General features: G+C 42.0%; 1 protein-coding gene across 3 annotated transcripts in view; it reads right to left on the reverse strand.

Moving 5' to 3' along the window:
• Positions 1 to 13,180, reverse strand: part of SHROOM3 (shroom family member 3) — a 379,035-nt gene that overhangs the window by 239,866 nt on the left and 125,989 nt on the right. For all 3 annotated transcript variants that reach the window (XM_017514760.2, XM_017514761.2, XM_037733554.1), the window contains one exon: positions 1,474 to 1,628. In XM_017514760.2, coding sequence (XP_017370249.1) covers positions 1,474 to 1,628 — 155 coding nt within the window. The remainder of the gene's footprint in view (positions 1 to 1,473; positions 1,629 to 13,180) is intronic.

Below are 13,180 nucleotides of genomic sequence, written 5' to 3' on the forward strand. Positions count from 1 at the left end.
CGTCGTGTGTGTGTGTGAGTGTGTGTACATAAATATATACATATATATACCACATTTTCTTGATACATTTGTCCCTCCATGGATACTTAAATTGTTGCCATATTTTGGCATAAATACATATTTAAATCCTCATTTAAAGATGAAGATATTGGATTTTCAGTGCGGTTAAGTGATTTGGCCAAGCTCATGTAGCTAGCAGGTGATAGCCCTGGAATTTGAACCCGGGTCTGTCTGAGTCCAGGGCCTATGCTTTGAGCCACTCCGCATCACTGACCACCAGAGAAGCAACTGCTGGTTGATGGCCCTGAAGACGACCAGACATAGCTCAGCACACTGAGGAGAGGCACTAGAGCCTGGAGACAGTGGTCCCGCAGTCATGGCTGCATGTTTGTGGCTGGGAGGAGCTGCTGTTCCCCTAAGCATGGGCTTACTTAGGAAACATTTGAGAAATGAATTAATGTGGGTCTTTAAGAAGACCAGCTTACTTTCTACAACCTGAAAATGGTGGGGCTTCATTGATGACTCCTAAAGTCTCAGCCAACTGTAACATTCTCAAATACTGTAACATTAGTTGCTATGTGAGGCAGCTGAAATCTAAGGAAGAAATATTCAAATACACAAAATATTTAGCCCTAAGGCTTAGCAGATCAAGGTAATAACACTCAAGTGGCAATCTAGATTCTATTCTGGCTTTTCAACTTATCAGCTGGGTTACCTCCAGTAACCTGTTTAACCTCTTTCCTATAAAATGGGGACAGTGATTACCTATTTCATTGGGTTCATATGCAGATTTAATGGGCTAAGATATGTAAAATAGCTCAAGCAGTGCTTACTAATAGAGATAAAAAACAATTCAATTCCCTTCCCCTTTCCATAAATAATTTCCTCCACCAAGGGTTGGTTCCTGGGAGTGCAAAGCTTCTGACATTAAGGCATTAAAATCAAACATAATACAGCACTTTCCCAGCAGAGGAACCACCAGTATTGAGACCACAAAACAAAACAAAACAAAACAAAACAAAACAAAACAAAACAACAAAAGAGGGAATTTGCCTGTTTTGAAGAACCCTGTGGTATAGGTGTGGCTTCCAGAATGCCACTGAAAACTCCAAGCCCAATTGCTTTCTCTAGTCCCACCAGACAAAAAGTTTCTTAGAGCTCTGGCCACATCTGGGATCAGTGTCATTTTTCATCAAGCCCAGAAATTTAGAAAGTACAGTGAGGTCTATCCCTGACAAACCAATACCTACTGGGAAATGAGTGTTTCAAAAGACAGGAGTGTCTGAAATCCCTTCATCCCACTTCCTCCTCACATCCCACAAGATAGAAAAGGAAAAAAAAAGGCATCAGGATACACACACAAAGGTTTAAAGCCAAGCTACCAACCCCGAGCTCTTTTCCCAGAGATGGGGCAGGGTAGGGAGAAAGGTGGGGTAAGGGGGTAGGAGGGACAGGGAGGGTTCTGCCACCTACCTGCGCACTACCAGCCTGAGGGTCTTGTAGGATCCTTTCACCAGGGAAACGGCCTCCCTCCTGGAGCTGCTCAGAGTGACCTCATTGATGTGCACGACCTCATCCCCGACCTGCAGTTTGGAGCTCAGGGTGTCTGCTTTGCCCCCTTCTTCAACCTGCTCGGAGGGAGAGATGCGACAGCCACGAGTGAGCTTCTCCCTGGCCTGGGGTCCAGCTGGCTGTCCTGAGCCCAGCTTGGACTTCTGCAGAGCCCAACAGACCGGCTAGGGCCACACCCCAGCCCATGCAGCCAGAGGGAAAACTTTGAGAAGGCAGGGACTAGCTCTAGGTGTCCATCTCCTCAAGCACCAGCACCCTGCCTGCCCAGGGAGGGTGCTTATAAACATCAGTCGAATGATGAAGGAACTCAGTTTCCATCCAAAGCCATCATCCCACGGTGCTCAGGACATCTTCCCACACATCTTCAAAAAGTCCACTCAGGGCAACTGTTTTATTTCTTTAGAATAGCAGTCTGCAAACTTTTTGGCACCAGGGACCAGTTTTGGGGAAGATAATTTTTCCACAGATGGGGTATGGGGGGATGGTTTCATCATGGTTTAAGTGCATTACATTTATTGTGCACTTTATTTCCATTATTTTTGCATTATAATATAGAATGAAATAATCATACAATTCACCAGAATGTAGTGGGAGCCCTGAGCTTGTTTCCTGTAACTAGATGGTCCACTGGGGGTGATGAGAGACAGTGACAGATCATCAGCCATTAGATTCTCATAAGGAGTGTGTTACCTAGAACCCTTGCATGTGCAGTTCACAATAGGGTTTGGGCTCCCATGAGAATCTAATGCGGCCTCTGATCTTACAGGAGGCAGAGCTCAGGTGGTTATGTGAGCTACGGGGAGCAGCTGTAAATACAGATGAAGCTTCACTCCTACTGTGTGGCCTGGATCCTAACAGACCACAGTAATGGTCCATGGCCTGGGGACTGGGGACCCCGGCATTAGAAGTTGAGTTCTTCTTACCTTACATTTTGTTCTAAAATTAAAATTCATTGGATACATAAAGTAGTAAATTCAGACAATGGGGTATTATACAGCACTGAAGAGAAATGAGTTATCAAACCATGAAACAACATGAAGGAAACCGAAATGCATATTACTAAGTGAAAGAGGCTAATCTGCACAATATCAAGGGTATGACATTCTAGGAAAGGCAAAACTAGAGAGAAAATAAAAAGATCAGCACTGGCTGAGGTTAGAGGGAAGGGCGGGACGAATCCAGTGGCACAGAGGATTTCAGGGCAGTGAAACTATTCTATAAGATATTGTAATGGTGGGCACATGTCCTTGTACATTTGTCAAAACCCATAGATTGTACAGCACCAAGAGTGAACCTACTGTAATGAGATGTCCATGTAGGTTCATCAGTTGTAATAAATGTACCACTCTGGGGCAGGATTTTGATAGTTGGAAAGGCTGTGTGTATGTGTGGGCAGCAGATTTATGGGAAATATCTGTACCTTCCACTCATTTTTTTGGTGAGCCTGATGTTGCTCTAAAACAACAAGTACACTGGCCGGGCACGGTGGCTCACACCTGCAGTGCTAGCACTTTGGGAGGCCGAGGCAGGTGGATCGCCTGAGGTCAGGCATTCGAGATCAGCCTGGCCAACATAGTCAAACCTCGTCTCTACTAAAAATACAAAAATTAGTTGAGCATGGTGGCACATGCCTATAATCCCAGCTACTCGGGAGGCTGAGGCAGGAGAATCATTTGAACCTGGGAGGTAGAGGCTGCAGTGAGCCAAGATTGTGCCACTGCCCTCCAGTCTGGGCAACAGAGCAAGACTCCATCTCAGAAACCAAACCAAACCAAACCAAACCAAACCACTATTATTCAGTCAACAAAGTTATTCAACACTTGCTTTACACCAAAATTTTTCCAAGTGCTCGGGCTATAAAAGTGGACAAAATAGACAAAAACCTTTTGCTCTTCTGATTCTAAAGTTAACGGGCAGAGGAGGGGAAGCAAACAAGAAACAAAATAAGTAAATAATGTAGCATGCTAGAAATTCATCATGTGCTTTGGAAACAGAGGAAAATAAAGCTTGATTTGGGTCACATGCCAATGGATACTTATAGATGTCAATAACAATGAAAGGGAGGTAAAAGGGAAACAAAAACAGAATCGAGTAGACAAAACCTCAGCCAGGCTTTCTTTTTAGTAATGACTCTCCAGAATTGCCCACATGTTTGAAAACCTTCAATAGGTCTCAAAATACATAAAATAGACCAAACGATTATATATATACACACATATATATAGAAATTATATATAGATATATCTACGTACATACATAGATATATATGTATAGATATCTATATACACATACGTATGTGTATATAGCAAACATAATGAGGAATGTATATAGATATACCCATGTGCATATATAATTCTTAGTATCTATCTATATGCATATATTATATAATTGATATATCTATATACATATATATATATTTTAGAGACAAACTGTTGCTCTGGCACACAGGCTGGAGTACAGTGGCACAATCTCGGCTCACTGCAACTTCAGCCTCCTGGGTTCAAGCAATTCTCCCATCTCAGCCTTTCGAGTAGCTAGGACTATAGGCGTGTCCCAACAGGCCCGGCTAATTTTCGTATTTTTTGTAGACATGGGCATTTGCTGTGTTGCCTGCGCTGGTCTTGAACTCCTGGGCTCAAGTGATCCTACCACCTCGACCTCCCAAAGTGCTGGGATTACAGGCATGAGCCACCATGCCCACCCAATATATTTTATTTTAATATATGTAAAATAGCTTTTATTTTATAAATAACAATTAAAAATTTAAAAGCCTAGATTTAGGTATTAAAAATATATACTAAATCAATATGCACTAATTATTTCTTAATATTTATTAATTTATAATTAAATTATCAATATTAATTCATTATAGAGGATGAAAATAATACGCAAAGTATATAAAGGGAAAAGAAAAAATCTTACCACTCTTCTTCCATGTTACTCTCTAAAGGTAACCCTGTTTACTGTTTATGAATTATATATATATATATATATTTTTTTTCTTTTTGTAAAAATGATATCACACTATACATATCTCCTCAAATGTCTTAAGAGAGAGAGACTCAAAAGTGAAGTGGTTAAGAGTTTGAGGGTTCAAGTAGTAAACTAAATAAGAAGTTATTCTTTCTACATCTCAGACTCATCATCTTTAAAGTTGGATTAATAATATTACCCATCTCACAGAACAGCAGTGAGGATTAATGAGGTAAACCACAGAAATTGATAAACACATTTCCTGGCTTCTCATAAGATTTCAAAAATGCTGGCTAGTATTTCCATAAATCATGATGACATTTCCATTCATAAAATACTGTACTATCATATCTTGGTTATTTGTTGTATAATATTCTACAGTTTAAATGTAACATGGTGTATGTAACCATCTTATATTGTTGGTCATTCCCTCCTGCCTTTCTATCCATTTCATTCTATTAAACTTCTCTGCCAACCTTCTGCAAATTCATCATTTTCCATACACACTGAGTACACTCTTAACCTCAAGGCCTTTACAACAGCTGCTCAGGTTTTCCTTCTACCTGGATTTCTCCCCCAAAAAGGTGACTGCACCCTTGAACCACCTACTGAAACTACAAAATACTATAATCATCAAGAATGGGTACTCTGAAGCCAGATTTTATCACTCTATCCTTTACTAGACGTGTACTTTGAGCAAGTGCTGTGCCTCAGTTTCTTCTTCTGTAAAATGATAGTATTTATCACGTGGAATATTGTGAGGATTAAATGAATTCATGCAGATAAAATGCTTAAACAGTGGTGGCTCATAATACTTATTCAATAAAGTTTAGCTATGATTACTACCCATCCTTTGAGGCCAAGTTCTTTCCAGGCCCCTCATCAATACCCACCAGACTCCTTCACCCCTGAAGTCTGTCCTTTAAGAAATAACCCTTCTTTCCCCATTTTCAGATAATCAAATGGATAATATAATACACAAATGTAAAGTGACATCGAATAGTTTTTTATTTTTATACTACTTGAACGTGCTGCTGTGGTTACACACCCTGACTTTCAGCAAAGCTATTTATGTCTATGTCTGTTCCCCACCCACAATTCCACCCATCCCCACCTTGCTTTGTGAAGTCTTTGAAGACAGAAATCATGACTCCATCTTTACTTGCCCCAGAGTGCTTCCCCAGAGCTTTGCCACAGGACTCACTCAGAAAATATTTGTTCATTTATTCAATAAATATTTAAGAACAGCCTCTGCTGTGTTCAGATATGGTGCTAAAATCTGGGAGTACAGTGATGAGCACTGTAGATACGGTCCTGCTCCCGTTGCAGTTTGTGGAGTTGTATCCCCTCAGTATTATTTGCCAACAATTTCAAAGAAATGAGACCTAGGAAGCATGTCAATTTCTTATATTAAAAAAGGAAGTCAAGAAAGCTCATTTGTATAGTTTATATGATGTCCTCATAACTGTTGATATGAAAGCAAACATTATGAGGAAGACTGTCATAGTTTTATTGTTGTTCACTGTTCTTATAAACTATTTCTATAACCTCTTTTATTTACAGAGTTCCTAATAATCTCTTCATTTTGCACTGAACTTTTACAATTAGCTGGCTGTGTGGCACATGCCTGTGGTCTCAGTTATGCAGGAGCTGAGGTGGGAGGATTGCCTGGGCCTAGGAGGTTGAGGTTGCAGTGAGCCAAGATAGCACCACTGCACTCCAGCCTGGGCAACAGAGGGAGACCCTGTCTTGAAAAATATTGATCCGAGCCCTCAAGTGAGGGGCCTCTCTCCGCTGCCCAAGCTGGAGTGCAGTGGTGTGATCTTAGCTCACTACAGCCTCAAACTCCTAGGCCCAAGCAATCCTCCCACCTAAGCCTCTGGAGTAGCTGGGAGCAGAGGCATGTGCCACCATGTCTAGAGAAATTTTTTTTTTTTTTTGTAGGGACAGGTCTCACTAATTTGCCTGGGTTGGTCTTGACCTCCTGAGCTCAAGCAAGCCTCCCAAAGTTCTGGGATTACAGATGAGAACCACTGCACCTGGCTATGGGAGGATTGTTTTGGAAATGGCACTTATCTATCAAACATTTGATGAGCCTCTACTACATGTTTTGATTCTCACACGTCTCCCTAGTGTCTCTCAGGGATTTATGCTGTTCTGGGATTTTAATTATTACCAAAGATGATTTTAGAACTTTTCTCCAACAGTGATCTTTTGCAGAATGCTCAGCCCATATTTCCAGTTTCTTGTTTCCTCTTCTTCCTCTTTTCCTCCAAATACTCCTTCATTATGAAATGTCTCCTTATCAACCCAGACAGAATCTATTTCACTCTCTTCTCTTAATAGTTTCTGCCTTGAGACAAGTCTCAGTCATGACCTTTGTCATAGCTATTTCTGACCATGCCCTATCTGCCCTTCTAGGTCCTAAACTCTTTGAGGCCTAAAACGTGGTGAACACATTAATTCTTTGATGCGTCTTACAAATATTTTCTAAACATCTATCATTGGGAGACATAGTTCTAGGGCTGGGAAAATATCAACGAAGGAAACAGTATATTCTCTCCTTTACTGGAGTTTATATTCTAGTGTATTTTTAACATATTTCATATCATTGTATTTAAAAAACATGCATATTCACTGGCACATGTCAGAGAGCCTATATTGGTGAAAAAACAAACAAAAAAAAACAACGCTGGATTCTTTCTGTTGAAAGAATTGATCCATTTAAACAACACTCCCTTGGAAGTCAGGCAATTTCCAGCAAGTCGAAGGAGCCCTGGGAAGTTTGCTTGGTGCTGGGGTTCCTCGAGAGGATCTACTCCAAAAGGTGGAGTCCCAGGAGGTCCAAGGAAGGCCTTGAATTGAGCCAGCTGGAGGCCAAGTGTAGACTCTTAGTGTAACTCATTTCAGTTAACTGGATTAAGGGATGCTGCATCAGTCTGTGGATTCCTTAGGATCCTCACGTTCCCCTCCTTCCTCTGTGTTGCTGCTGACCCTCTCCTGACCTTTCTATTTGGTAGCATCAGTGTCTGTTTATGCTATTTGTTAGCCACTCCTACAAAAAACTTGGTTGCCAAGAAAGTTGAAGCTATTGGCCAGAACAAGGTTGTGAATTACCTTAACCTGTAGTGTCGTATCCATTCATAATCACAAATGATAAATCAAGATATTGAGGTGGATTTGTTGATGCACTGTTAACAACACATTTGATTTCAATGTGCTGAGGCTAATTAAAGGCATACATCTTAAATGTTTATCAATTATCCACATGTTTTATCTTAAAACCATTATGACTTTTAAAAAACTTGTTTACAAAAAGTTTAACAATAATTTTTTTGAACTATTCATCAAAGAGATTGTTGTTGTTGTTGCTGTTGTTTTGAGATGGAGTCTTGCTCTGTCACCCAGGCTGGAGTGCAGTGGCACGATCTTGGCTTACTGCAACCTCCACCTCCTGGGTTCAAGTGCTTCTCCTGCCTCAGCCTCCCGAGTAGCTGGGATTACAGTCACGCACCATCATGCCTGACTACTTTTTGTATTTTTAGTAGATACAGGGTTTCCCCATATTGAACAGGCTGGTCTAGAACTCCTGACCTTGTGATCCACCTGCCTTGGCCTCTCAAAGTGTTGGGATTACAAGCGTAAGCCACTGTGCCCAGCCTATCAAAGAGATTTATACTCTTCTAACTCCAAGCCCTGCTGATACTGTCTGTCAACAAGATTCAGTGGAAAATGAAGCTTATTACTTTAAACTTTTGGACCAATTACTTCAGCAGCTAAAAAGGTTACTGGCATTGTTTGTCCAATTTCACCTGCATGGAACTTACTTATTCCAAGAATGTGGCTGTCAACAGGTTAAATGACTTCAGATAACACACTGTGTGCAACTGGGTGGGAAATCCCTAAGCTAACAATCTAAGGAGAGGGTGTGTATCCACACAGTGGAGCCTGGAACCTAAGCATGCTTTTTCCTTTCTCCAATTCTAAATGTACCCACATCTATAGGAGAAGTTGATTTTGCTTTGATGACCCAGTGTTCCTTTTTTGACATGTGAGGGGTTGGTTTTTGACTTGTTTACACCCTTTTATGTTGCTGTACTATTTAGCACCTAACAGAGTGCCTGCATGTAATGAGTGATCAATAAACATTTATTGAACAAATACTGGGGAAACTGACTTTGAAGAACAGCACAGTTTTATACACTGTGACGAGAGTACATTCAAAAATACAGGTGTAGGCACAAAGAGAGCATGGTGGATGCCTATGTCACAGCTTGACAGGGTGCTTGGAGGCACAGAAAGCCAGGCCCATCTATTTTCCTCAAGCATAACCCCTCTAGCCCAGTCTAAATGAGGAAGAGTGGAGCTGCCATTTTGGGGATTGGTCCTGTGTTGTGCTTCTCCAGGGTTTGTGTCCTCCCTGTGACCCACCTCATCACAACTCAGAGGAGAACCACAGTCCTCCCTCTGTACCAAAGGCCCTGCTAGATTTCACCTCCCTGCTGCTCACCTCTTAGTGCTCCCCTCTGGATCCCTCAGTACCAGCCCCTGGCCTTCCAGCGGCGCAGCCAGCATGGCAGCTGCTGTCTTCCTTCCGGGGCCTTGGACTTGCTGTTTCCTCAGCCTGGAATGCTTTTTCCCCAGGGAACCATTTGACCTTTTTCCCTTACCTCCTCCAGATCTTTACACAAATTTGGCTTCCGGAGGGGCTTTTCCTAGCTACCCTTTTAAAATTTCAGTCTCCAGTCATACTACTTATCTTCCTCCCATTATGTATATATATGTTTATATATATATAATATTATATATGTCTTATATATAATATTATATATAATAATATTATATATAAAATATTTGTATATAATATATAATACATATATATTTTTTGAGACAGGGCCTCGCACCGTCACCCAGGCTGGAGTGCAGGGATGCGATCTTGGCTCACAGTGACCTCTGCCTGTGGGTTCAAGCGATTCTCCTGCCTCAGCCTCTTGAGTAGCTAGGACTACAGGCATGTAGCACCACACCCAGCTAATTTTTGTATTTTTAGTAGAGATGGGGTTTCACCAGGCTGGTCTTGAACTCCTGATCTCAAGTGATCCACCCGCCTCAGCCTCCCAAAGTGCTGGGATTATAGGCGTGAGCTATTGCACATGACCATGACCTCTATTTTTTACTTATGTATCTTGTTTATTGTCTGTCCTCTATTGGAATGTCAGCCCCATGAGGGCAGGGATTTGTATCTGTCTTGTTTACTGCTATATCCCCAATGCCCAGAACAGCATGGGGCACATAGCAATGCCCACTATTTATTGCATGGATAAATTAATTCTCATCATAATTGCCACCAGTTGTTGAGGGCTTTTTGTGTTCCAGGAACTTTATTGTATCAAACTAAATGTCACAACACCATAATAAGGTTATTATAGCAGTCTTTTTATAGAAATGAGAATACTGGCCGGGCGCGGTGGCTCAAGCCTGTAATCCCAGCACTTTGGGAGGCCGAGGCAGGTGGATCACGAGGTCAAGAGATCGAGACCATCCCGGTCAACATGGTGAAACCCCGTCTCTACTAAAAACACAAAAAATGAGCTGGGCATGGTGGTGCGTGCCTGTAATCCCAGCTACTCAGGAGGCTGAGGCAGGAGAATTGCCTGAACCCAGGAGACGGAGGTTGCGGTGAGCCGAGATCGCGCCATTGCACTCCAGCCTGGGTAACAAGAGCGAAACTCCGTCTCAACAACAACAACAACAACAAAAAAAAAAAAAAAAAAGAAATGAGAATACTAAAGCTCAGAAGAAGAAAATGATTTGCTTAGGGTTTCGCAGTCAGTAAAACAATGGAGCTGGGATTAGAATTCAAGACTCTCACCTCAAAGCCCACATTTTCCAGCCTGCTGCCTCTGAGAATCTCCCAGATGTTTGTCCCTAAAGTAACGCTTCACTTGTCTGCCTAATCCTTCAAGTGCCGGAGAAACCTGACACCCAACACTGCAGTGTTCTGATCCTTCTCTTTCAGGGATCCTAAAATCTCTGAACCTATTATAGTGGCTTAAAGGCTCAACAGCACTCACAGCTTACACATGAGAAAAAGAGCTGACACACACTGCCAGTGGGGCAGGGAGCTGACCTTGCTACATAAAACTGAACATGGAATGACTCATTTACATGCACTTCCACTTGGAGTTTTAATTAAAATTAAACTCAGGCCGGGCGCGGTGGCTCAAGCCTGTAATCCCAGCACTTTGGGAGGCCAAGGCGGGTGGATCACGAAGTCAAGAGATCGAGACCATCCTGGTCAACATAGTGAAACCCCGTCTCTACTAAAACTACAAAAAATTAGCTGGGCATGGTGGTGCGTGCCTGTAATCCCAGCTACTCAGGAGGCTGAGGCAGGAGAATTGCCTGAACCCAGGAGGCGGAGGCTGCGGTGAGCCGAGATCGCGCCATTGCACTCCAGCCTGGGTAACATGAGTGAAACTCCGTCTCAAAAAAAAAAAAAAAAAATTAAACTCATCCAGTAGAAGTCTATCACAGCTAAATATTACCTGCATTTTATGTTTAAATTCTTGAATGCTTTCTTTGCCTTTGCCTTTCCTGACTACTTGCATTCCTGGATGATGATAAGGGCAGGGGTATGGGAGGGAGGGGTACTTCAGTCTTTCACAGTTAATGCAACATAAACTATAAATCATTTGCTGTTTTGTGAAGTTGGTGATTTGAGGAAAAATATGATCTCTGTAAGTGTGATCATTGATGGAATCAATGAGTGAAATATAAAAAGCTAAAAAGGCAAGTGGATAACAAAGGACATCCAGGATCTCTCAGAGCTGGTTGGACATTATTTTCTATTCTCTGGGAATTGTCATTACTCACAACCCAGTGGGCATTCTTGGTTTTGAATAGAACATAAGTGAGGGCAATGAAATAAAGTCCAATAAATAAAAGTTCCTCCCAGGATCCTTCTCTGGCTCTCAGATTCTATGAAATTAATCAGCATTGTGTTAGAACCTAGAATGAAATGCTGGACTTTAAAACAGAGAAGCATTTCCATGGGCTGCACTGAATGCCATAGGGTACAGATGTGATTCCTCCTGTTCTTCCCATGTACCTCCCAACTAATCCTTAACCATTACATTTATACGGCTGAACATTCCTTTTTGGGGTCAGAAACGGGGATATTGTAGTAGAAGAAAGTAAACTGGGTTAGGAGTCAGGAATCCTGTGCTCTAATCTGAACTCTGGCCCTTTTATCTGTAGGACCCTGGATGGGTCTCTCATCTGTAAAATACAGATAATGTTGTTTGCTTTGCAGTACTGTAAGATGACCCTGACAAGTGACAATATGTGTTTCTCACACTTAAGATGACCAACAGGGAAAATTTCATAGTTTTATTTAAATTAAAATACAGATGGAATACTTAGTATTATTTAGAAATTACAGAATGACTTTCTTTTGTTGTTTTTTAGATAGAAGGCATGCGATTCTTTTCCAAGTTTTATAACCTGGCTGGGAAGCATAAGGAAAGAGGCGAGGCAGTGGAATGCTGTATAAAGATGGGCAGCTCTGGAGTCAGACCAACGTGGGTATAGAGTGACTGAAGATGCTTCATTGAAGCTTGATGTTTATCCCACCTTTGTGGTCAGTTCCTTCCTCCCAGGGAGCCGTAAATCAAGAACTATGGTGTTTCTTGGTTTTCCAGGGCTGCAGCTCATTTGCATGGTCCATAGAGTGTCACTGGGTAACTTCCTGCCCTGGGACCTCTCTCTGAAATAGAAACTTCCAATACTGGGTGATCTTGGGTGAAATTTGCATCTTCTTTGAGCATCCATCTAAATATGGGAACAGTAAGACTAACCACACAGGGTTGGTGTAAGGATTGCATGAGCAAACACACGGAAAGTCCCTTACAAAGAGCAAAGACTCCATAGAGGTGTGTTTCATGAATTGCAGGGTTTTGTGGTTTTATTTTAAAGGTTTAATACTTTTCTACTGTTTCCACCACAAGAATACATGTGTTAGCAACTGCATGCATGAGACCAAGAGGAAGACATTTGCTGAGAGAAGGAGAGAGGTTATTTTCTTAAAGTCAAAGAACCAGAGTTAACTTGATTTATAAATGAAATAGGAGCCAGTCTCTCCTTTGGAGGGAAGTTTCTATTTCAGAGAGAGGTCCCAGGGCAGGAAGTTACCCAGTGATACCCTATGGACCATCCAAATGAGCTGCAGCCCTGGAAAACAAAGGAACACCCACAGTTCTTGATTTACTGCTCCCTGGGAGGAAGGAACTGACCACAAAGGTGGGATAAACATCAAGCTTCACTGAAGCATCTTCAGCCACTCTATTTTGCTCAGTGCCTTGAGAAAAGTTCACAGACCCCATCTTCTCCAACGTGGCTGATTCTGAAAAAACAAGTTTGGGGTTAATTGAAAAGGTGAGTAGTCAATATTTATGCCCCTTGTTTGTCTATACCCTGTTTTCTCTTACAAAAGATCTGAGGCAACTATCCTTAAAAATACAAAAGAATAGCCGGGCGCGGTGGCTCAAGCCTGTAATCCCAGCACTTTGGGAGGCCGAGGCGGGTGGATCACGAGGTCAAGAGATCGAGACCATCCTGGTCAACATGGTGAAAC

The sequence above is a fragment of the Cebus imitator genome, unplaced genomic scaffold (assembly GCF_001604975.1).
Source record: "Cebus imitator isolate Cc_AM_T3 unplaced genomic scaffold, Cebus_imitator-1.0 Scaffold537, whole genome shotgun sequence".
Taxonomy (NCBI): domain Eukaryota; kingdom Metazoa; phylum Chordata; class Mammalia; order Primates; family Cebidae; genus Cebus; species Cebus imitator.